General features: G+C 44.9%; 1 protein-coding gene across 12 annotated transcripts in view; it reads right to left on the reverse strand.

Moving 5' to 3' along the window:
• The window catches only part of LOC311274167 (traf2 and NCK-interacting protein kinase-like), a 65,862-nt gene that overhangs the window by 35,708 nt on the left and 6,939 nt on the right, over positions 1–23,215 (reverse strand). For all 12 annotated transcript variants that reach the window (XM_084381613.1, XM_084381605.1, XM_084381612.1 and 9 more), the window contains exon 2: positions 16,793–16,858. In XM_084381613.1, the coding sequence (XP_084237739.1) occupies positions 16,793–16,858 (66 nt within the window). The remainder of the gene's footprint in view (positions 1–16,792; positions 16,859–23,215) is intronic.

Raw genomic sequence — 23,215 nt, forward strand, 5'->3', positions numbered from 1 at the left:
AAGCAATCATCTTCTCTGAGCTTTGAGCGAGAATAAAACTCGACACTTGTACATTCGGCGGGGTTCCCACGAGATGACGGGCAGTATGTTAACGCCAGCCGAGCTCCCTTTAAACCCTCGCGTTTAATTTCTCATTGAGCAGCTCCTCCGGAATTGAAAAAAACTTTGAAACTCGCTGATGTATTACTAAAAGAAAGTTAGGGTTTTAATATGATAATTCATTGTGTCACAATCCAGCGCTGCACAATGCAAACTAAGCACCGCTGGATGTTTGAACGCTGTGATCAGCCTCTCGTTTGCTCACTCTCTCTCTCTCTCTCTCTCCCACACACACACACACACACAGTCCAGATTCTGTGAGAGTAAAAAGAGCTGGAAAGATTGAACAGGGATTTCTCATTAGGATCAGACTGCCCCAATTCCACGAGCACAAGGACTGGCTTTGTTGGAGACCAACAAAGGCATTACAGCCACTTACGAACCAGAAACTCACACATACACTTGAGGACACACATACTCATAAAAAAGCAGAAAAGATCCCCCTTTATTTCCACAGACAGAAGGACTCTTGCAAAAAAACACCCACACATGTGCAGAGACGTCGAGGAGAGGGAGGGCGAGAGAACGACTGAGGGAATTAGAGAGCAGAGGGAGGGAGAGAGAGTGTGTCAAACAGATATTGGACATGGGCGTCATCGGGGCTGGATAAAGATTCATTACACTGAGCCACCTGACAGCCTCCCTTCCTCCATCCCTCGTTCCCTCCTCGAGCAGTAATGTCATCCAGCCTTATTAAATGACCGAGTGTGAAAGGAGCAACAGAAAGGAATTAGCACTGTCTGCTCATCTTCATCTCTCACTCCCTCTCGGTCCTCTCCCCGGTCATTTATTTGCAAATCCAAAAGATGAGACCGGGCGGGTCTCGATGTATGAACGTCAACTGAAATGGCGTTTCCACAGCAGTTAAACGGGATGGCGCGTCTAACAGTGATGTCAAAACGATTCGGGAGGGCGACCGGTAAAACGATCAGCGCCGAACCCCGCTAACAATTAACCGTCTCGTCAACAGTCATCCATCAAGCTGAAATGACAAATGTTTGCAGAGTACAGCTTCCACAATGAGATGATTTGCTTTTTTTCCCCGTTTCATATCATTGCATATTCACTTTATTTGGTTGTTGCAGTGTCGGTTGCACAAAAACAAAAGCACAAAGCGATTTAAAGATGTTATCTTAAGCTCTGGGAAGTTCTTATCTGCTGTTCAACAATTGGCAGATTAAAGCACTCGGGGAAAGTTATTTGTTTTCTCGCTTGGAGTTTTATGAGGAGAACGATACCGCTCACGTTAGTGTGACGTGGGAGGGAGCCAGTGGATGGATAGCCTAGCTTAGCGTAAAGACTTGAAACAGGTGGAAACTGTTAGCCTCCCTCGTAATGCTCAAAAAATATGCATATAAGCACATGTAGCAAACCATGAACAACAGTAAACATGTCGGTCCAGCATATTTATGTTTTCTGTGGTTGCTTTAGCATCATTTTGAGCAAACTGTTTCCCTCCTGCCTCCGGTTTTTATGCTATGCTATGCTAAGCTAAGCTTCTCACCTCCTGACTCGTGCTCCATACTCAACCCACAGACAATGAGGGTGATCTCGACCTTCTCATCAAACTCAATCGTGCATTTACTAAAATGCCGAACTATTCCTTTAATCAGAAGTGGAAATAGAAGTTTGCTGCAGCCGCGTGAATGAAAAACAAAGTCAAAAACAGATTTCCCACAATATTTTAATTGTTTTGTCATGGTCCTTCTCTGGTCTTTCTTGTAAGCATGGCTCATTGTCTCCTCGATCCTTCCCCATTCAGAACCAGAAGCTCTGAGCCCTCGCGGGCCTGTTCATCCCTCTCTCCACTCGTTTGTTGACTGCTTTGCCTCTCTGACCTAGATCTGTGTTTTCTGCCTCTCCCTCCCTCCCTCTCTTTCTCTTATCCCTCTGATTCTCTCGCTCATTATCTAACCCTCTTAACTTCTCACAATTTCCTCTTTATGCCTCTCGTTATGTCTCCCTCCCTCCCTCCCTCCCTCCCTCCCCCTGGATGTCTCGCTTACTTTCCCGTCCCCTCGCATTTGCGGTCTCCGTCTCGCTCATGCCTCGCAGCTCAGACCAGCAGCCTGTGAAAAGCGGGTCTTGCGTCAACATGACTGAGCTGAACGCTAATGCCAGCGAAAACAGCGTTCGGCTTTGAGCCCCGACAAGCAAATATGACACAAACAGAGGACTCCCTGCAACCCTTCCACTTTGCCTCTGCTAATGCATCTAGCGCCTTCTGCAAACCACAATGCACCGACGTGGGCTCTCCGAGTCTCTCTGCAAAGCAAGAGAAAACACACATGCTGAACCCCTTGCGCACACGAATGCTTTCATCTAATTCTTCCCGTCATTACAGCGAGCGTGCTGTGCATTAACTTCAATCACATTTTAAATGAGGTGTAGGAAATTATCTTCACGTGTGTCCAATCCACAATTTTCTTCCCATTTTTTAATCCTGTGGAGGTATTTTTTTGACCAAGCATGATAGGAAAACATCTGTCACTCTGGCACGCACACACCTCCGCACACACCCACAAGGAGGCCAGGTGCGTTTGAGTGATAACAGACCGAAATTGACTATGTTTGTTCCGCTCGGATGGCCGTGCTGTGATGGAGACAGCAAACTGATACCGAACTGATCTCCAATCAGCCTTCAGGCGGCTGCATCGCGGTGGAGTCATTACTCGGCGTCGTCCCCGCGGGTCAGGTCTGTCTTCAGCTACTGTATGGGTTGAGATTCAAAATGGAGTGTGGGTCTCTTCTCTGATGGTTCCACCCACAAAAACAGGAATATGCTTCACAAAGCAGGATCACTTGTATTGAAAATATCTGTTGTACATTTGTTATTTAAAATGAAAGTGGCATGCGTACTGGTTTTCTAAAAGACCATAGACCCATCTTCCCCTATCTGTTTGTCCACTTATGGTTTGATCTGCTTATGAGATACAATCTTTGAAAACTGTGCCATCCACCTATTGATCATCTTTTAAGAGGCAGTTAGGTCTGCAGCTGCTGATTTCCTGTTGATCTGACCTGGGCTGAAAATAATTTTAATAGTCATGATTATCGGTTTATCTGGTTAGTATTATTTATGATTAATTAAGTCGTCATTCAGTTGATAAAGTATTCGAAAATAATGAAAAATATTGATCTCAAAACATACAAAAGATCCTCAAATTGCTTGTTTTGTCAGACTAACACTCCCAAATCCAATTTATGATCGCACAAGACAAAGAAAAGCAGCGGTTTCGAGGATAAGTTCACCCAAATGAAAATAATAACAATGAAACAAAACATTTCTGGAGCTGCAGCGCAAACAAAAAACATAAAATGGCTCCATACAAATGATTTGAATAAAACACGGTCTTTACACCCCTGATGCAGAGTCGAGCTCACGCACCCACTTTAGAAGGGGTGTCAGTTCTGCTTTTAGCACAGCAGGCTTTCAGCTTAAAAAAAAACAAGGGTGTAAATAACGTCTTTTCAAATCAATTTGAAATCTCTGAACCCTTAAACTAGGATTATATAAGACGAGCTGTACGCAGCTCTGTTATGTTACATTTTCAAAACAAGTCCCCACCTTCTTCAGTTGTTCAGGAGAACGCTGCAGCGCTGTTTTGCTGTGAAGCTCCAAAAATGTTTTGTGGTCTGTGCAACTTCCCCCAACTTTCCATCAGCACGGGGGCGAGCAGAAACTGACTGAATCTTATTTTTTTTATTCAATGCAAACATCCAAACATACCACAAAATGACATGTGACATCTTGTTTTGTCAAACTACATTCCAAACCCCTATCCATCAACCACCTCCCAGAACTGCTGGGTTCAGTTTCTGTCAATCTAGTAATACTTGTGTCCTGTGTACGTGCTACATATTTAAACTTCTCTATCGCACTTAAACTACTATCAAAAGCAAATACACCCTGCTCATGTTCAATCAAACCGTTTTCAGCATTTAACAATCCCTCACTTTTCGAAACCACCGTCTGTTGAAGAGCAATCCAGCTCTAATTCACGTCACCACTCACACATCACTTTGTCTATAACAGCCCGTAACTGTGGTGAAAGGTTGCCACGCAAAACGGATTTTAGGTCCGACATTACGCCACCGTCTCATCTCTCATCCGTCCCCTTCCGTGTGCACCGCGAGCCGAGGTGTCACGCCGACACAAAGTGCACCTATTCCAGCAATTATCATCAACACATAATTATGATTAATTGCATCTGCCAAGTGAAAGCAAAACGCCAGTTAAGCACTCGGAGTGCTCGGTATGGTGTGTAAGTAGTGTAAGAGTGTGTGCTCGGGGTGAGGAAGGGGAGTTGTGTGTGTGAGTGTGTAATGATTCTCTTTTACGATTTTTCTGCTGCTATATGGAGCTGAATGTTGAAGGGAACAATCACACACACACACACACACACACACACACAAGCACCACAGGCTGCAGAGGAAAGCATCTCTTCATCATTCTCAGCTTGCAGCCTCAGTTAGGCGAGACCAACCTGCCAGCCACTGCCTTAATACAACCTGCTGGTGGATATCATGATACCCAAAGTGCCTGTGTGCATGCATGTGTGTGTGTGTGTGTGTGAGCAAGAAAAAACACCTCTACAGCGTGTGTGTATTTTGTTTGTTTGTGTGCACGTCCATGCCCTTGCCAAGTCAATTACACACAGCCCCCCCCACCACCCCCCTACCCCGGACACATTTACTATGCAGGACACTTCCTGTCGTAGCCTAGCAACAGTCTTGGCTGGCCGGAGTACAGTGGGCACGACACTTAAACATACATACACAAACGCTCAAACACACACACACACACACACACACACACACACACACACACACACACACAGATAGAAAGGAGAGGGGAGAAGACAGGGGAATAAGAGGCTAGTGTCCTGATATGGGAGCGTTGTTGTTTAAAGGAAGAGATGGGGTGAGGAGGAGGGGAGGGAGGGAGGGAGAGCGAGGAGGAAGAGGTGATTGGAAAACGAGGGAGGGGATGAGCAGAGGACTCGTTCAGTGAGAGAGCTGGATTTTCACAGTGCATCTGTCCTCAGTGTGCGATCGCTGTGCAGCCAAGCTGCAAGGTCAGAAGGAACCATCCGAATTTTACTTGAGAATGGCCGAGCGGATGAGCGATTTAAAAATAGACCCTTTGCTTTATTTTAAGCCTGCGCATTAACCGAAATCCGAGCACCTACACCATCGGCTCTGCATGTTTTAGCCCATTAACCACAAATGTCCTTTTCAAAGTTAGGCCATATTAAGATTGATATCCCACTTTCTGGGGAACCACTGGTTTTTATTAGTTCACAAAGAATTAAAATCACCTTGCAGAGACTTAAAACTTACTTTAGACAGTCATATGGTAGACTGAAGTTTTTTGTTGTATTTGCTGCGGCAAGTGGGACCTTTTTTTTTTTTTTTGAGAACACTACAGGGATTCCCGCTGCGTTTTAAAGGATCCTGAAGTTTAATGCACTTTTAAGACATCAAGGCATATTTTACACAACAAATGCCACATTTAATGACATCTGCTAAACAGTTTCCTGTTGGAAACCCCAACTCTATCTGCTGGTGCGTTCAAGGACACTGTGACACCTGACATTTCAGAGTGGGCTGCCAAAATAGGAGGCTTTTAATACAAGCCACAAGTCACCAGATTCAAAAAATGTCCTTTTCACAGCGGCATGATTGCTTACTTGGCTGTGTTGGTTTTTGTTTACGACTCAGCTCGCTATGCTTTACAGAAGCCTACTCATCCGAGATCTGTTTTACCAGCAATGTAAAGGAAATTATATATATTCCATTTAGCGTTAGCGTGGGCTTACTAAGTATAAAAGTTCTCAAAAATATCAATTTTTTTTTTACTTCTATTCTGAGTAAGAGGTTTCAATTCTCATATCCTGCAGTATTGATACACCAATACCAGCTGCACTCTCTCACTTTCTCCTCTCCCTGACGCACACACACACTCACACACACACACACACACACACAACACTGCAGAACCTACACAGCCCTGTTGCCTCCAACTCACTCAAGTCCCGTCTCGTCACTCGTCTCATTCGTTCTGCTGTGTTACGTTGTTAACTCGTTAACCCTGTTTTAGTTGGGAAAGAAAACAGTCGGAGTGTTGTTTCATCAAAATACTTAGAATCTGAGGCAAAAGACCCAGGGAAGACGAAGGATATAACAAGTTTGGACACATGCAAGCGATGCTACCAAGCAGTGCCAACGCAACAAGTTTAACCAAGTGCCTCTTTAAATCATTTCGACTATGACTCCCTGACTAATAAATAAGATGGGCCAGGAAATTGTCGTCAAACTGTGTTGTGTTGGCCAAACACACATTTCGAAATTCTCAAAGCTAAGCTAATCCCCCTCAAAGCTATCAGGCCTGAAGAATCTCAGACAGCAGGGTTTCTGTTGATTAATACTTTTGATTGTAGATGCTGTTGTGCCTAACAAACAGGCCAAAGGCTTTGTTATACTTATCTTAAATAAATAAATAAATCTTATTATACGCCCTCATGTTGTTTGAAAATGTCCCAGTGGTATCGCATATCAACATTTTGCAAGGTATCGTATCAACGTTAGAAATCCGAATATGGTGACAACACTATTAAGTACAAACGGTGAAACTTCAAATGTGTGCACCTGCTTCTTGTCAATTTTCCAAAAGATTTAGCAATGTTGTGCAACTAGTGAGCTTTAACCACTTGGATCAGTCTTCATATGTCCTTTGTTTGCCAAGGATGCGGGAAGACAAAAGAAAAGACGCTGAACATGCTAAACCATATGAAAGCACACATACACACTCACTAGGAACAGATTGCCGGATTGTGTTGCCAGCTCTTTGTAAAAGGGAAATGGGTCACACCATAATCCTAATCTGTGCCGTCATGGTAATCCACGCACACACCCACACATACACAGACGAGACTTGAATGAATGGCATCTATCTCAACATGGTCCTCTGGCATACGGCCTGTCGGCATGGTAACTGTATCATAAGGGGTAGAGTAGACTATGGGATGTGCCCATGGGCTTTCGCTCTGTACATTTTCCTCTCCGTCTGCCTCCGACAGGCAGGTCGTACAGGGAGATTGGCCACTGTTGTCACACCCACTCAAACACACCGAACTCCAGTTCAGCTGCGTTAGGGTTGAAGGATTTCAGACAACCGGTGTTTCAGCCTTCACCCTCCTATCAACACCCACCAGTTCTAGTCTGTAGGCTGTCGATCCCAGCATGCTCAGCTGCTGCCGGAGCCACGATGCACAATTAAAGCTACTTTGGGCTAACAAACGGAGCAAACACAGTTCTGCCCGAAGGAGCCCGAAGAAATAAGGGGGCAATACTCCCAGACACACCTCATTGCAGTTCAAACACCTGCAATCACTCCGCATTCACACGTGCTCGCGCGCGCGGCAACACACACGGACGAGCGTGCGCGAGGCGTGCATGGGCGCACACGCACGCACGCTGTTGTGAAATCAGTGAGGCAGTAAATAAAAGTGACAAAGGCCTCCATTCCAATCTACTTCTGCACTGGCCAGGAAATATAGAAGTACCCCGAGGCTGCTCTCACACTCGCACATGAGAAAGTAAGTGAGGGGAGAGACGGATTGAGACGGGGGGAGATTTAAAAGGAGAGAAGATATAACAGGAGCCGGTGAGGATGAGGGAAACACATACAAGCAGGGAGTTTGCGGGAGAAGGGGGTAGTAAAGAAAAATAGGCGGAGGCGATGAAAGAAAGAAAGAGGCAAGATGAGAGGAAGAAAGATGAGAGCAATGATCTGTAGAATAGTCCAGAGGGCTTTTATTGACGGGGGAGGAGGAGGAGGAGGAGGAGAGGAGGAGTTCGCAGGAGGGAGAATTTTTTGCGACAGTGTTGATTCCACTCTAAATGAACCAGTGTTATCGGCTAAAGCCTATTGAAACAATAATCTATCAGCAGCCTGAAATATAGCCGCTCATTAACCTGCCCGCTCACAGTACAGCGAGGTAATTAACAAGCCCGTGGACACACAAATGTACGAGAAACGGACTAATCTGGGGGTCAGGGATAGGACTTGGCGCGGCGCTAAATAATCACAGACGCAGACGTGCAAAACGGTTTAAGTCTGCGAACAGGAAAATGAACACAAATTTGATCACAGGCATGGGTCAGCGGCGGCAAAGCTGGGCACAAATCTGGGCAAATCCATCATCATATCAGAAGAAATATTTAGATTTAGGTTAATGTTAAATATGTAAAGAGGATCGGAAAACAGTAAAAGCTCGTCCTCATCATAAATCATCCTCCGCTGTGACGGGAATAAATCAACCCTAACAGGATAACCACTCGCTGGATGAACATGTGTGTGGGTCCTGAGCTTATTTATGGCAGGCATGTGAGGCTGACCCAGATTAACTCACATATATATACAGATGCGCCGCGCGCTAACGTTGCTTTTCAGCTTGATGGTGTTGATGTAGACAGCTGTGCGACCCCACCTGAAACTGTGTACTCCTAACCCCTCACAAACAGACATATTACTTTAGTGAGTGGCTAACTCGTTTACACAGGTCAACCCGCTAATGCACTCACTGACTAATTCACTTTGTTAGCCCCTGGCCTGCCCACTCACCCGCTTATCCCTCCTGTCAAATCAAAACTGCCCAAGTCTTCAGACGAGAGAGAAAAAAAAAAGTCCCCCCTTTGACACCACAACATCTGCAGAACAGACAGACAGAAAAACACACGCAGCTGGAGGAAGAGAGAGCGATGGAGTCGGAGAGCGAGGGAAGGCTTCGAGGGAGGAGGAGGAGGAGGAGGAGGGTTGCGGCGAAGAGGCAAAGCGGCAGGTTCAGCACATCGGCATCATGCTCCGGTGGCTCTGGAGGTCAAACGAACAGGCGAGCTGATTTACTGTACAGGCTGGAGGTGAGAGGCAGAGAAACAGCTGAGGAAGCGGCAGAGAAGGACAGGTAGGAAAATAGAAGATGGAGAGCAGGGGTGGAAAAAAACTAAAAATTGGGAAGGTAAAGACTGTGGAAAAAAACACATGAATAAGAGAAAAGAGAAGGCAGAGGGACTAGAACAATAGAGAGAGTGAGAGCTGGTATAGCTTATTGACCGAACTATTGATGAGCAGTAATTCACACGGCGAGAAAGAGGCTTTGTCTAAACAGCTCTTTACAGTCCCCACTATCAATGAAAGAGCAGAAGATCCGACTGGAAAACAAACAAAGAGAGAGACAAAGAGAGAATGAGAGATTGTTATTGACATCAGGCAAGGCTAATTGACCCCGGTCTGGGTGGCAGGAGTGCATTGTGGGTAAGTGGGGCGTGTGGCCTTGGGGAAGACAGAGAGAGAGGATGTAGGCTAATGAACACACTGCCAGGTGTGTGAGTGTGAGCGGCGTGTGTGTGTGTGTGTGTGTGTGCCGTGTGTGTGTGTGTGTGTGTGTGTGTCGTCGCATGTGGGCGGAACGAGCACATCTGCTGTTCCCACGGTAACAAGCAACATCCACCTCAGTCACGGTTCACAGTTCATTCATGAGGACTCAAGAGATTGAAGTGCATGTGCGTCTGTGTGTGTGTGTGTGTGTGTGTGTGTGTGAGCTAGTGTGTCAGCGCAATCAAACAACAAAAATACAGCGTTAGAAAAAGGGGCGATGACACGGCGTAAAACTGCAACATTGCCCTACACAAGGGACATGTAGTGTGTATGGCAGGGGATGCACACACACACACACATGCACACACACTTATGGTACACACAGATGAACACAAACCGCGCCCTATAGCCTGCAGTCACTCCCAGCTGAGACCTTCTGGCAGCATCCCCATTAGCGCTAATGCTACCTTACATAGCACTGTGTTCTTTATACATTAACATATGTCAGTCCCTTATCACGCTAAATGCAATTTACCGATACAGCACGCATATCCAGGGGAGGCTGAGAATGAGTAATGTTCTGCCCTTATGCAGAAAGTATAACTGCGATGGTGTTGCCAACAGACCCAAGTGCAGCCCATCCTCACCAGAAAAAAAAACAGCTGTGTTGGTTGTTTGCACAGTTTGTATTTATTCTTAGGCAGCGACCTCTAGTGGCCGTAGTTATTATGAGCGGCGCAAAGGAGGAAGTCAGGTAACGTAATACCAAAGTGACAAAGCGTCATCAGTGAGTTCTTTTAAACTTATACGTAACTTACTGAAACTGTGTACTATTATGTTACTAGCTTACACACTTTAGCCTAAACCCTGAACTTTCCTAAACCTAAACAAGTAGTTTGGTGAGCTCAAGCTAGTGCTCGATGGTACAACAGTCATATGTCATAGTTTTAGTCTTCTGGTGAATATTAATATGTAAAGTTAAAGTTATGGTGGAAAAACATTATCCGTTTGCAAGTAAATCTGATCATATTGTCCATCATGACTCAGACTCATGATCAGATTATTATTTTTTTATTATTATTATTATTATTATTAATGTGGCTGCTGAAGAAAAGATGCTCCACTTCTGAAACGTTAACATTACGTCGATGCCCTGATGTCATATCTTGGGGATAATGTAAAATACATGCTTTGTTTATCCCATGCGAACGCACCACGCGACACACCGTAGGGGTAATAGATCTATATATTGGAACTACACTGAGTGACTGATGCAGGACTTCAGAATTAAATAGTTTTTTTAGGATGACTAAGTCAACATTTTACAATATTCAGTACAAAATGTAATGCCAACCGCTGGCTGGCTTTGTCCAGTTACCATTTTAGTATCATTAGTGACTGCTTTCAGAAGAGATACACACTGTATCTGCCTCCTTGTTTGATCTTCTCTCCTGCTGAGAAACACTAGCTGGAGGAGTTTAGAACATCAAACAAAGAGGAATAAATGACGTCACTCCATCTTCCATCCTTTTTTTCAGAGTCTCTTATGCCGGGCTTTCGCACTTCACGCTGCTTCTCTGGGGTGTGTGTGTGTGTATATGTGTGTGTTTTAAGGCATATGTGTGTGTGTGTGTGAGGTGGAGGGGCGGCTGTGGCGTGCGTGCAGAGAGAAGAATCTCCCACAGTCCTTTGCAGTGCGACTTCCAGCAGATAAGGAGGGGTGAGGGAAAAAAAAGAAAACAACTTTGAAGTTTTATTCAGTTCTTAAGAGGGCAGAGGAGGAAGAGGAGGAGGAGGAGGAGGAGGAGGAGGAAGAGGAGGAGAGGTGGGCCGGAGTGCAAAGCAGGAAGGGACGCTGCAGGTAGAGAGAGGGAGGGAGAGAGATACAAGTGTGATTGGCTAACAAGATTAGGCATTTCTTTGAGCCCTAATCCTAATCTACATCCATTTGTTTACACGCTGAGACCCCTGATTGCCACGGTAACAAGATTATCATGACATCAACAAACGTGTGAGGCCTTAGCTGCACACGGCTGCTGTGGTCTGATCTGTTCATACATTTTTAAGATGCCGATGATGAGAAGAGTTTTTTTTTTTTTTAAAAGCATGCGCACGCCACCCGTGCACTTGACTACATGAAAGGAACAACAGCGACAACACACGTGCATGCTCCTTCAAACGCTTCCTCACACACACATGCACACACTGGTTTACACGCAGACAAACCAATGCAGTAAATGGAAACCACACAGCTGCTCGTTGTACAGAGTCGCTGTCACAGTGGGTGAGCGTATAAAAGCCCATACGGCGCAGGTCCCCAACCGTCGTTTCGAACGAGTGTGTGCGTCTGAGAGTGGTGAATATTTAAAGAGTGTGTGGAGCACTTTGCCTGAGGAGGAGCAGAGTGGATGTGTTCTGTCATCAGAGAGAAAAAAAAGATTGGTTGCCTCCTTTTTTTTTTCTTCCTCCTCCTCCTCCTCCTCTTCTCTTCTGCTCCTGCTCTGCATGGCGACAGCAGAGTCATGGAGAGAAAAGTATGTGGATGTTAAAAACACACACACACACACACAAACCCACACACAAACACAGGAAATGTTTTGTAGCCGCCAGAGCCGGAGACACAGTCGATGAGAGGACGGGGCCGAACGTGTCGTCGCTCACGTGTCACTGCATGTGTGCGTTTGTGTTGCTTGTGACTGAGATATGATTAGTCGCCCTCTCAACTTGTCCTTGCGTCCATCACGGAGAGAAATGGCTTCTCCCGCGGGAATGGCGGGGAGCTGTGATTAATCAATTAGCCGATCAATACGCCTGTCAGTCAATAAGCCGGGCCTGTCAGTCAGTCAGTCAGTATTCGACCAATGGCTGGCGAAGGGATGTTGCCCCGTTCCCGCCCCTGACGTGGCAACACGCGAGGCGAGGAGCGTCTCCTCGATCCGGAGAACTGCAATTCCCATAAGCCCCATCAAATATTCACAGGCATCAGAAAGAAAGAGAGAAGGGGGGAGAGAGTGCAGAAACAGAAGCATGATAAAATAGAATAAAAACGAGAGAGAGAGAGAGTGAGCACGGGGAGGAGGGAGGGCTGGAGAGATGAGAGACGTGGCAAGATAAAGGAAGGAAATACCGATGAGGGCGATGGAGAGAGAGAGATGATGAGAAAGAGTTACAACAGCTGGAGAGAGAAGGAGAGGGAGGAAGATGAAGAGGGAGAGAAAAGGAGAGAGAATGTGTTTAATTATTTAGCGTTACCCGTGTTCTCTATTTATGGCCCTTTTAGAGCAGCCAGTAGAAACTATATATACACACACATACTGTAGGCACAGGCTGCTCCCTTAAGTACAGCTCACCAGGGAAGTTTCAACCCAAAAAACAGGGGAAACGAGAAAGAAAAACGTGATTACATATTGATAAGAGGAATGAAGAAGTGAGGGCGATGAGATGACAGAGGAGGAGAAACAAGGAAACAGCACCACCACCGAGATGTAAGATGAGAAAAGGAGACCGAGGAGAGAAGTCGGGCTAAAATTATCTTTTTCGCCGCGGCTACTCGTCTATCACTGTTCTCAGCCGCGTCGCGTTCGCCGACAGGGAGGCTGCAACACAAAAACAACAACCTGGAACAACTTTTCAAGACAATTTTTAATTGAGATGAGACTTTGGGGTGGTGCGTGAGAGGGATGGAGAGGCAGAGGAAAGAGCACTGTGGAGCAGATCTGTATCATTTAACTAGATGGGGTAATGGAATTGTTGATAAACCTGTTATCTCGCGCTCGCAGACACACAGAAATGCAGCTACGTGGCACATTACCGGCCCCTCTATCGCCAATAACATAAAACACAGCGCTGGACGTTACTTTCACACGCGCACAAAAGAATGCATGCATGGTTACACATGTATATCTCAGGCTTCATTACACAATTGCACAACGAGTTTAAAAACTACTGCAGCAGAATGCAGTGAGCTCGTTTGAGGGTTTTTGTTGCAAGGAAGAAAAGAAGACTGAAGTATCTGATTGGAGAAAAGGTAAACAAAAGGACAGTTTATCTCATCGTCACTGCCCTACTGGTTTATAGCTTTTTTTTTCACATCATCCAACAAGCTCATCAAAGTTTAAATAAGCCCAAAGGTAGCCTAAATTTGTCAGTCCACAGATATAAATAATTCACTTTCAGTGAGATGAAAAACAGTACATTTGCAGTAAGAATGATTCTATGATCTATGATCTAATTTTAAAGGAGACCTAAGTACGCTTTTTCAGTTTTTTCCCCTTTCCTTCAGCTTTTTTTGTGTTCTCACGTAAAAGATCTTGAAAGTTAATTGGGTCAAAGTCAGCACCAACAGAAGCTCCTCTCTCCCACAGAAAGCACTGCTCCTGAAACACCTCGTCACAAGTCCCGCCTTTAATTGTGTGATTTTGTGATGTCACACGTTTGCATAATTTACGCCTAGCGGCTAGTTTGGCACGTGATAATTGATTTAGCAGAGCTGCTCTGTTGTTGTAAGTGTTGCTGGGTCAGTCGTGTGTGAGCTGACCAATCAGAGCAGACTGGGTATTCATGGGGGGGGGGCCTTAAAGAGACAGGAGCTAAAACAGAGCGTTTCAGACAGAGGGGGATTACTGTGAGAAAACTGATGAGATTTTTGAGCGTCAGAGCTCGTAAACAAGTCATGAACCTAAAAATGAGCATAATCTGACTGCTTTAAGATTGATATGTGCAATTAATCTGCAGAACTCTCCCAATAAAATTAAACAAGAAACTAAATAAAACATGCCTTGGGAGGATGAGTCGTCTAGTGATTCTCAATTCCTAAAACCACTGCAGCAAACACTGGCGTGAAAGAAAGTATGAAGGCACGAGTTGTTAGCGTGCAGTCTATGATCAGAGATACATCAGAGCAAAATTGGCCCCCAGCCACCGAGCAAATTAAATGTATTTTTGGAATCAAAACGAGGAGTAAAAGCATGTTTACAGCCTGCCTGGCTCTAATCTTTCCATCTGAGAGAAAGTTCCACCTCTGTTCACTCCACAGCACACGGACAAGGATTCATTGATCCAGACTGAGGATATTCTGCAGTCCAAAACTACATACAGTATGGTATTCTTATGTGTTATTTTTCTGATATAACAAGAGTCTAAAAATGGTTCAGAGAGAAGCCGCACCAATTCCAGTTCACTAATACCCACCAGGCTGAAGGTCAATTTATCATCTCAGCGAGTCACAAGAAGTTGATCCTCTGCGGGCGGCTCGCCTATAGACGAGGGACCTCAACCACATGAGGAATTTAAAATAGATGGCATTTTTGCTCAAGTGACTCTTCTCCTTATCTGGGTGTATGACTCCAATCTTTTCCACTTTGTGTCTGGATCTACCTCCGCAGCACTGAAGAAGCAGATTTGAATCTAAGCACTACAAAGCAGCTTCCGCGTGCTTTATTTTTTGCTTTTATTTCCTGTTAGGGCTGCAACCAACTATTCATTTTGAGTATTGATTAATCTGAGGATTACTTTCACAAACAAGCATTTGGTTGATATATCAGAAAATAGCTCAAGGTGACATCTTATAACTGCTTAGTGGTGCTTTAAAAGCGTTTTGATGAAATGAATGGATGAAACGCCGTACTAATCACTCTAAGAAAGACAAGTGTGGAGAATAATCAAAAACACTGGCATCTTTTTTAGCTCCACTGTTTTATTTTCAAGTTTACGCCAATGAAGTTTTGAATGTGTGTTGCTCTGTTCTTTCCAATAATCCATTAGTTATCAACTATTAAAGTTTTCACCTGATATTTTGATAACTGACTAATTGATCTTGATTCCAGCTTCTTAAAGTTCTTAAAATGTGAATATATTCTGGTTTCTTTCCTCCTCTGTGACAGCAAAATTTCATATCTTTGTGTTGTCAACGAAACGAGACATTTAAGGACGTCATCTTGAGCTTTGGAAAACAATTATTGACATTTTTCACTATTTTCTGACATTTTACAGCCTGAACAACTCATCGATTAATCGAGAAAATAATCGGCAGTGGAAAGTTAGTTGCAGCCAAAGTCAATATGCTACATATAATTATGCTTTTCAAACTCAAAACACCACAGGTGCACACAGGAAAATAACAGCAGAAATGTCATTTCTGGTTCTGTCACCCGACAACAGCGACACAATGAGCTTCATTATGGACTCCACTGAGTATCATACACTGTGTGACAGCTAATCAGAAACCGCTGTGGATCAGCTGTATAGGCTGCAGACCCAACAGGCCGGTGCTGTTGCCATAGGCACTCTGTGGCTCGGTAATGTATAGGAACAGACCGGCTGAATGTCAGCCAGCAAATGAGCCGTGACTTTCACCAAGACGGCAGAGTCAGCAATAAATGGATCCACATAACTCTCCTGTTCTCCGATCCTTTTGTGTTTTTTCCTCTCTTCTGTCCACACACACACACGTGAGGATGCCAGATTATTTCGAGAAGCGTGAAGAAGCGTGTCCGACCTCTGTCTGACCTCTCATCTGGCCCAATCAGCTGTAAGAACAGCTCCTCTCCATCACCACCTGACCTTGACTCTTTGCTCCATTAGACACACACACACACACACACACACACACACACACACAAGCTACATGCACTCATAGAGGCCTTCACTTGTCCATACCTTCACATACTTGAACAAACACATGTTTACTCCAGCTCGAGGTGATTAAAAGCAAGCGTCGCTCACAGGCTGGTGCCACATCCTGCAGAGTGGCAGGATGAAGCAGCAGAGTCAGGAAAAGGAAGCGAGGACCATCATGGAGGGAAGAGGAAGCTCGGACGGTGACATGTACCGAGAGATAGCGTTTAAATGACAGCGGGAACCAGCTGAGTCCAGCCGACAGCGAAAACCTCAAACCACAGTTATGTCACAACATCAAACCATCTGAGCACAGCCACTTCCTGTGTTCCAGTGAAACACTTCCCCCCCCTGAAATAGCTAATGTAGAAGAGGTAAAGGAAGAAGTGCAAATACAGCAGGGAAGGAGGGAGAAGGCAAAGAAAAAGGGAAAGGGAAATTCTCCTAAAAGCACTTCAGTGTGCCCCAGTTTCTGCTTCTCCTCTCTGCATTTAACTCTCTTTTACATTCGCTCCATTTCTCTCAAGCTAGTGCTCCGCTTTTATCCCCCGTCTCCTCTGTCTACTTCAGTCACAGCGAGCGTTTCTGTTCTTTATTCCATATAGGCTGCTCGGAAAGAAGCTGATGAGATAGTGAAGCGTGCCATCAGAAAGACAGACTAATGGGCATCAATGTCTTTTCATGTGTGCTTCTTACCTTGTACACCTGCCCATAGGTGCCATTTCCCACCAGCTCAACCAGCTCAAAGATGCCAGCAGGATCCTGGAGAAACAAAGGAAACATGGCAGACTTAGTAGGATGAATTATTATACATTAAATACACATCAGACTCGTAGGAAGTAAAGTTCCCAGGTTGAGGGAGCAGTTGTCGGACGTCACGCAACAATGGCAGCACCCATGGGGAGGGGGTAGGATTTATTAGAGTATCTGATACCTTTACAAGTGTAAAAGCGAAGTCAAATAAAAAGTATAACAGCGTCTGTTACCTCATGTATCAGCCGTCCTCTATTTTTAATTTATATATGCAAGTAGGCTGCACTGCTGAGGGTTCACTCGTGTGTACACTTGCCAAAGAGACGCCATTTTGCAGCGGTCAGCCAAGTTTTTGTTGTTAACTTTTGGCGTCGGGCTCCTGGAACGCTCGGAGGTCGGAAGTTGGACGTTTCAACTCGGAAATCCCGACCTCCGACTTCGACTGGGAACGCAGCACTGTGCCCGCTATCCAATGCATTTTTTGATTTTGTGCAAGATAGATAGACTGTCAAGTTCTCTAACCCGAGCAGCGCTGGTGTCTGAGCTCTCGAGGTGTTGATACACTGGGCTTTTGAAATGCAGCACTGGATTGTTTCAGGCTTGTGTCCAGACTAGCTGATAATTTAAACCAACAGTCGCTAGGTTGCCAACACAGAACTCGACGCATCTCTGAGGAGCGACTCGGAACAGAGCATAAAACCCACTGACCTCTGCACACACATTAACACACACACACACACACACACACACACCTCCCCCTTCCTCTCTGCCGTGTGTTGCTACGGCATTCCAACAATAGCTGGTATTCACCCTCTCCTTCCTTCTCTCTCTCTTTCACACTCTCTCTGCTCCACCAGCTTCTGTTCTCCGACCATCCGAAGTCCATCTATGTCTCTCTCTCACCCTTTTATCTGCACATTCTCTCCTCCACTCCTCCACTCCTGACAGAGTCCAGGACAAGTTCCCTCTTTCCAAAGCTCCTCTCACTCCAACAGAGTCCCAGAAACACCGAGGCCCTTTTTAAATCAGCTTCTGCTAAGGCCTTTTTTTTTTCTCCCTGTGCATCCTTCTTGCTATTAAAAAAAAAAAAAAGTTGTGTAAAAGTTACAGAACATTGTTCATGTTGTGTCGGCCTCAACTTTGTACCTCTTTCTTTCTGCCAGAGGTGCCTGCGGAGATGTCACAGCTAGCGTCGAGCTCACATCACAGTTTCTATTATTCACCGCAAATGAGCTGGTAACGCAATCAAATCGGAGGTTTTCCTGGGTGAAGTGGGCTCTAACTCTTGCAGCTCTCACTATAAACTGCTTCTAATGTGGATTACCCTGAACGTACAGCCAATTCTACTGGGTCAGCTAAAAATATGCCACTATTCAAAGTCATTTCTGGCACTTTTTTCCCCCCTTTTACTAAAATGGCGCCGCAACATCATCCAGGGGACGAGCCAAAGAAGATGTTTAAAAAACGAGATCTTCCACTGGGGGTGAAGCTGGAGGCTTATTTCGTTGCCGTTTCACCAGAATAAACTGCCGTATTGTGTAGATCTGCGCCGGGGACTCATGCAAAGCCGGAGAACAGACGATATTACACGACGCCCGCTTCTCACAGACAATTCCCCTCTCAATAAAGCATCTTTTGATTTGCGCTCTGAAAAGCCACACATGCACTCTATTTCCATCGCCGTCGCTCTCCTCTAACCTCGCCACTTCTCCCTCCCGCGTCTCTTTTGTTGCTTTTTCCCTCTCCCTTCCGCGCTTACGTGTGAATTTGCGATTGCACTTTCAGCTAACTTCGCCGGCGTAACGTGCGGATCTGTGAGCGGCACAAAGAGAAGGAAATGACACAGGATAAAGGCCAACTGAAGAAACTTTGCAAGTGCTTTCTGGGTGTTACAGTATAAAATGGTGCACAGGCTCGAGCTGTCAGCATGCCTTTATCTCTGTAGAGGTTCACTTTCTCCCTTTCTTCTGTTCTCTCTCAGTTTTCATCCCTCTCTTTCCCCACTTTCTCTCCCTCGCTCCGTCTCTATATGTTTGTTTCTTGCGGGTCTCAGCAGACCTGTCAACCTGTCAGCGAGTTTTTGAAGACGGGGCCTTTTGCTTTTTCTTGCTCCCTCCTTCCTCTCGCTGTCGTTTCTTCTTCGCCCTTCTTCCTCCGTCGTTGCAGCAGACACACACACACACACACACACACACACATTGCCACACGCGAACGCCGACAAACTCATTCTCTCACACTCCGTCTCAAGTACATCCTCCCGCTGTCTCGCTCTCTCACACTCTCAATACCACACGCACACACACTCTCTCTCTCTCGCACTGTGCCAAAAGCACACTCCTACACAAGGGCTAGTGTTCAAATGTTCTAACGCGTATGAGTGGGCACAAAATGAAGAGTGTGTGTCTAGCTAAACGCGTGTGTATGGATGAAAAAAAAGTCGGAGAGAGACTGCGAGCCTCTTTCAGCGGTGCAGACGGCAGGATTCTGCAAGCGGTGCAACCGTTTGCCTTGCTATCAGCTCGTGCAGGTAGAGTTTTCCTCCCCTCACTTCCTTTCCCCTTCTCTGCGAGTGTGTGTTTGTGTTTGGCAGCTGTGTGAATTAACTCTCAGAGCTGCATACAAAGTTCTGACAGCAGCTCCCAAGACACATCCGAGGATTCAGTCGCTCACTTTTTCTTTTCACTTTTTTTTTTACTCAACATAATAAAAAAAAATCCATGCACACACACACACACACACACACACACAGGCACACGCTGTAAATGCATAAGCATGTAGGCACCGCAAGCACTGGAAGATGCATGATGTAGGCGTGCATGTGCAGCCTCACCAGCGTGCACAACGTACAGAACGAGCGCCGTGGCTTGAGAAACAGAGCGTTTTTGCTGCTCCAGTTCATACATGTCCTTAGGCTAGCTGATAAAAATATAGCACGGTATCATTCATATTTTATAGGCCACTTGCAGAATGAGCTCTCAGTGTGCGCCAGGCTTTGTCAGTGCATCTGCATGTGTGTGTGTGTGTGTGTGTACGCACACGTGCATCCGTGGTTCGGTGGTTTAGAGCTCCCGATGACTGGAGCAATTTTGTCCCACTTCCCCCTTTTTTTTTCTCATTTTGTGTTCCTTTTGAGCGTTTGCCAGCGTCACATGACTGCCACATGACCTCACTGGTGGACGATGAATCACAGTGCACATGTGTGTGCGTGTGTCTGCGAGAAGCTGCTGAATAACAGCAAGCGGTTAAATATAACTTGTGCACAAAAGTGCTGAGAGGAGTAAGAAATGGAGTTCAACCATCTGAGATGTGATGCAGAGAGCACGGACGCACATCATCCGTCCAAAATGTCAGTGTTTGAGAAGATAGTCGTGATGACGGTGCAGTTTTCTTTCTTTGTCCTCCAGTTTTTTTGGGGTTTTTTCATACCAGACGTGACATCTGAGAATTTTCCATACCCACAAACGAGTGCAACTTCCTCTATGAGCATATTTTGAAAGAACACTTTGACTTGGCAGGCTTTCAGACGTCAACAGTGATTGTTATGTTTATCATACGAGTCCTTCAGATATGACGCGGTTTAACCTCACGAACCACTTCTGTAGAAGGCAGAAGAGCAATGTTATCTTGTCGCAGTGGCATTCAGTGGAACATTAGACAGCATGACATTCATTGGTCATACATAGCTTATCTCCAGCTTCTTCTACTGAAATCCCACTGATAAAAGTTTTGTCCTGTTTCCTAATAATAGACCACTGTCCTCTGACGTCACGCTCTGGGTGGGATAATGTAGTGATGCTGTGTTCCAGCTAAACCAAGGGAGTCTGACAAACTGTTACCATCTGACCGCTTACCGACTGATCCGCAACTGATAGGAAGACGTATCAGTTGCGGGTCAGTTGCCAGAGCACAAACAAAATTGTTAAACTGTAAGGTGTGGCGTGAGGCACCTGACAGGCCGATACTTTTCCATTCGCCATCTGACTTGGACGAAATTTGGGAATGTTGCACGTACCACAACATTACACGAGTGGGTAAAATGTTATACAATGTCTACCTCCAGGGGGCGCTACAGTGGCGGTATGAAATTGTGTTTCAGAAAATCGTTTTAAGAAGACGGAACAGCAAACAAGTTCTCCATGATCACATATTAAACACACATTTTGAGCTTATATTAAAACAAAAGTACCAACAGCGCCACCTTGTGACCATTGATGAAATTCTGCTGTATCTTTTTAAACGCATGATTCAATTAGCACCAGTTTTGGATGGTACCATCAGACATCGTCAACCGAGTGAAATGTGATGCCATTCACCTCTACGTGGCGCTACAGTACAAATTAAATTTGACTGCTTCCTCAATCATAAAGTCAATCTGTAGATGTAAACACAAACAGATTCAGTGCGGTCTGATGTGACCCGAAGCGATCCAGACACTTGTTTGTTGTTGTCGTGATGAAGACGTACCTGTCGGAACATGTTGGCTTTTTATGACTGGTCCTTTTAGTATTTCCTTCCTTGTTTTTGTTTTGAGTGCCTGGATTGCCTCTGGTTATTGAGGTACTCTTCTACCTTTTTTCCAAGAGCACCCGATTCAATTCTCATCCAAACGCCTACCTCCAGGGGGCGCTACAGTGGCGGTATGAAATTGTGTTTCAGAAAATCGTTTTAAGAAGACGGAACAGCAAACAAGTTCTCCATGATCACATATTAAACACGCATTTTGAGCTTATATTAAAACAAAAGTACCAACAGCGCCACCTTGTGACCATTGATGAAATTCTGCTGTATCTTTTTAAACGCATGATTCAATTAGCACCAGTTTTGGATGGTACCATCACACATCGTCAACCGAGTGAAATGTGATGCCATTCACCTCTACGTGGCGCTACAGTACAAATTAAAATTGACTGGCTGTGCTAGCAAATCTCTAAGGGCCAACTTTTGTGACGAGTTTCCCCACTTACAGGACACTGATTATTTCACGCCCCATTTGCCACAAGCGACAGCATTGTATGCAGCAATCACACACACTTTCTTCTAGGAATTGCAACTCCTGTAGTTTCTTTGGCGTGTTCCTTTACCAATTCTCCTCGACATGGAGTGGTTTTTGTGCAAAAGTAGGATGAATTAGGATTAACTTTGGGCACAAGGACACCGAGATGGATTCGGCACTGGGTCCTCTCTTTTCTTTGAAAAGGGCATATTGGTCCATGAGCAGCACAAGCCATTAGAAATAATGGGTTTTAGAGTGCAGGGCTGCAGTTCTTGTGAGAGCCACTTCACAACATGTGTGAGGACTTATACTGAATGCATTCGTTCTTTCATTTCTCAGCCTACCTTTAATCCTCTCCAATACATTCCTGACCTTAACTCTTACCTAACCAAACGCTACAGTCACAGATTTAACCATAAACACAAAGCCAAAAGAAATGACTTGCGTTAAAATCTTTCCATCAGCAAAACAATCAAAGCCGATAAATGACTCCAGTGACGATAATGCATACTTAAGCATTTGAGGTCAGAATTTCCTGAAAATGCAGAACCACAGCTGCTGAGAAATAAACACTCGTGGGTCAACAGCGTAATCAGAAGTGTGACTGATCTGCTGATCATAATCTGCAACAATATCTATAATGGTATAGCTGCATATAGCTCTTTCGCTAATCCTACTATTGTGTTGTGAGTCAGTTTGACCCATTTAAGCTTCAAGTTGAGACGAGCAGTTTTATTTCATGAAATGGAATAATCAATGTTTGCTCATTATGGCAAATGATCGTGTGGCGAAAAACACTGACAAAGACAAAGCACAGATATGGCCCTTGTGTCTTAAACGCGTAAATATGTAACTTCTCAATGCTAAAGTCTTAATCAAAACAATAAAAAAAATACATGTTTATATTATTAAATAGTATTTAATAATAGGAGGTGACTGGGTGCTCTGTGTTATACAATTTGGATGAGAATTGAATCGGGTGCTCTTGGAAAAAAGGTAGAAGAGTACCTCAATAACCAGAGGCAATCCAGGCACTCAAAACAAAAACAAGGAAGGAAATACTAAAAGGACCAGTCATAAAAAGCCAACATGTTCCAACAGGTATGTCTTCATCACGACAACAACAAACAATTTCTTTCCAACTGTCTGGATCGCTTCGGGTCACATCAGACTGCACTGAATCTGTTTGTGTTTACATCTACAGATTGACTTTATGATTGAGGAAGCCGAGCCGTTAATATTAATTATTAATTAACTGTCACTTGCCAAAGAGCACTTCAGACGATCCACCACTCATCGGTTTGTTTCGACCTGTCGACCCATCTCCGGCTGACACTTATCTTTCAGACTGATACCTGAACTGTGCATGTGTG

Source organism: Pagrus pagrus, assembly GCF_965226575.1.
Source record: "Pagrus pagrus genome assembly, chromosome: 18".
Taxonomy (NCBI): Eukaryota; Metazoa; Chordata; class Actinopteri; order Spariformes; family Sparidae; genus Pagrus; species Pagrus pagrus.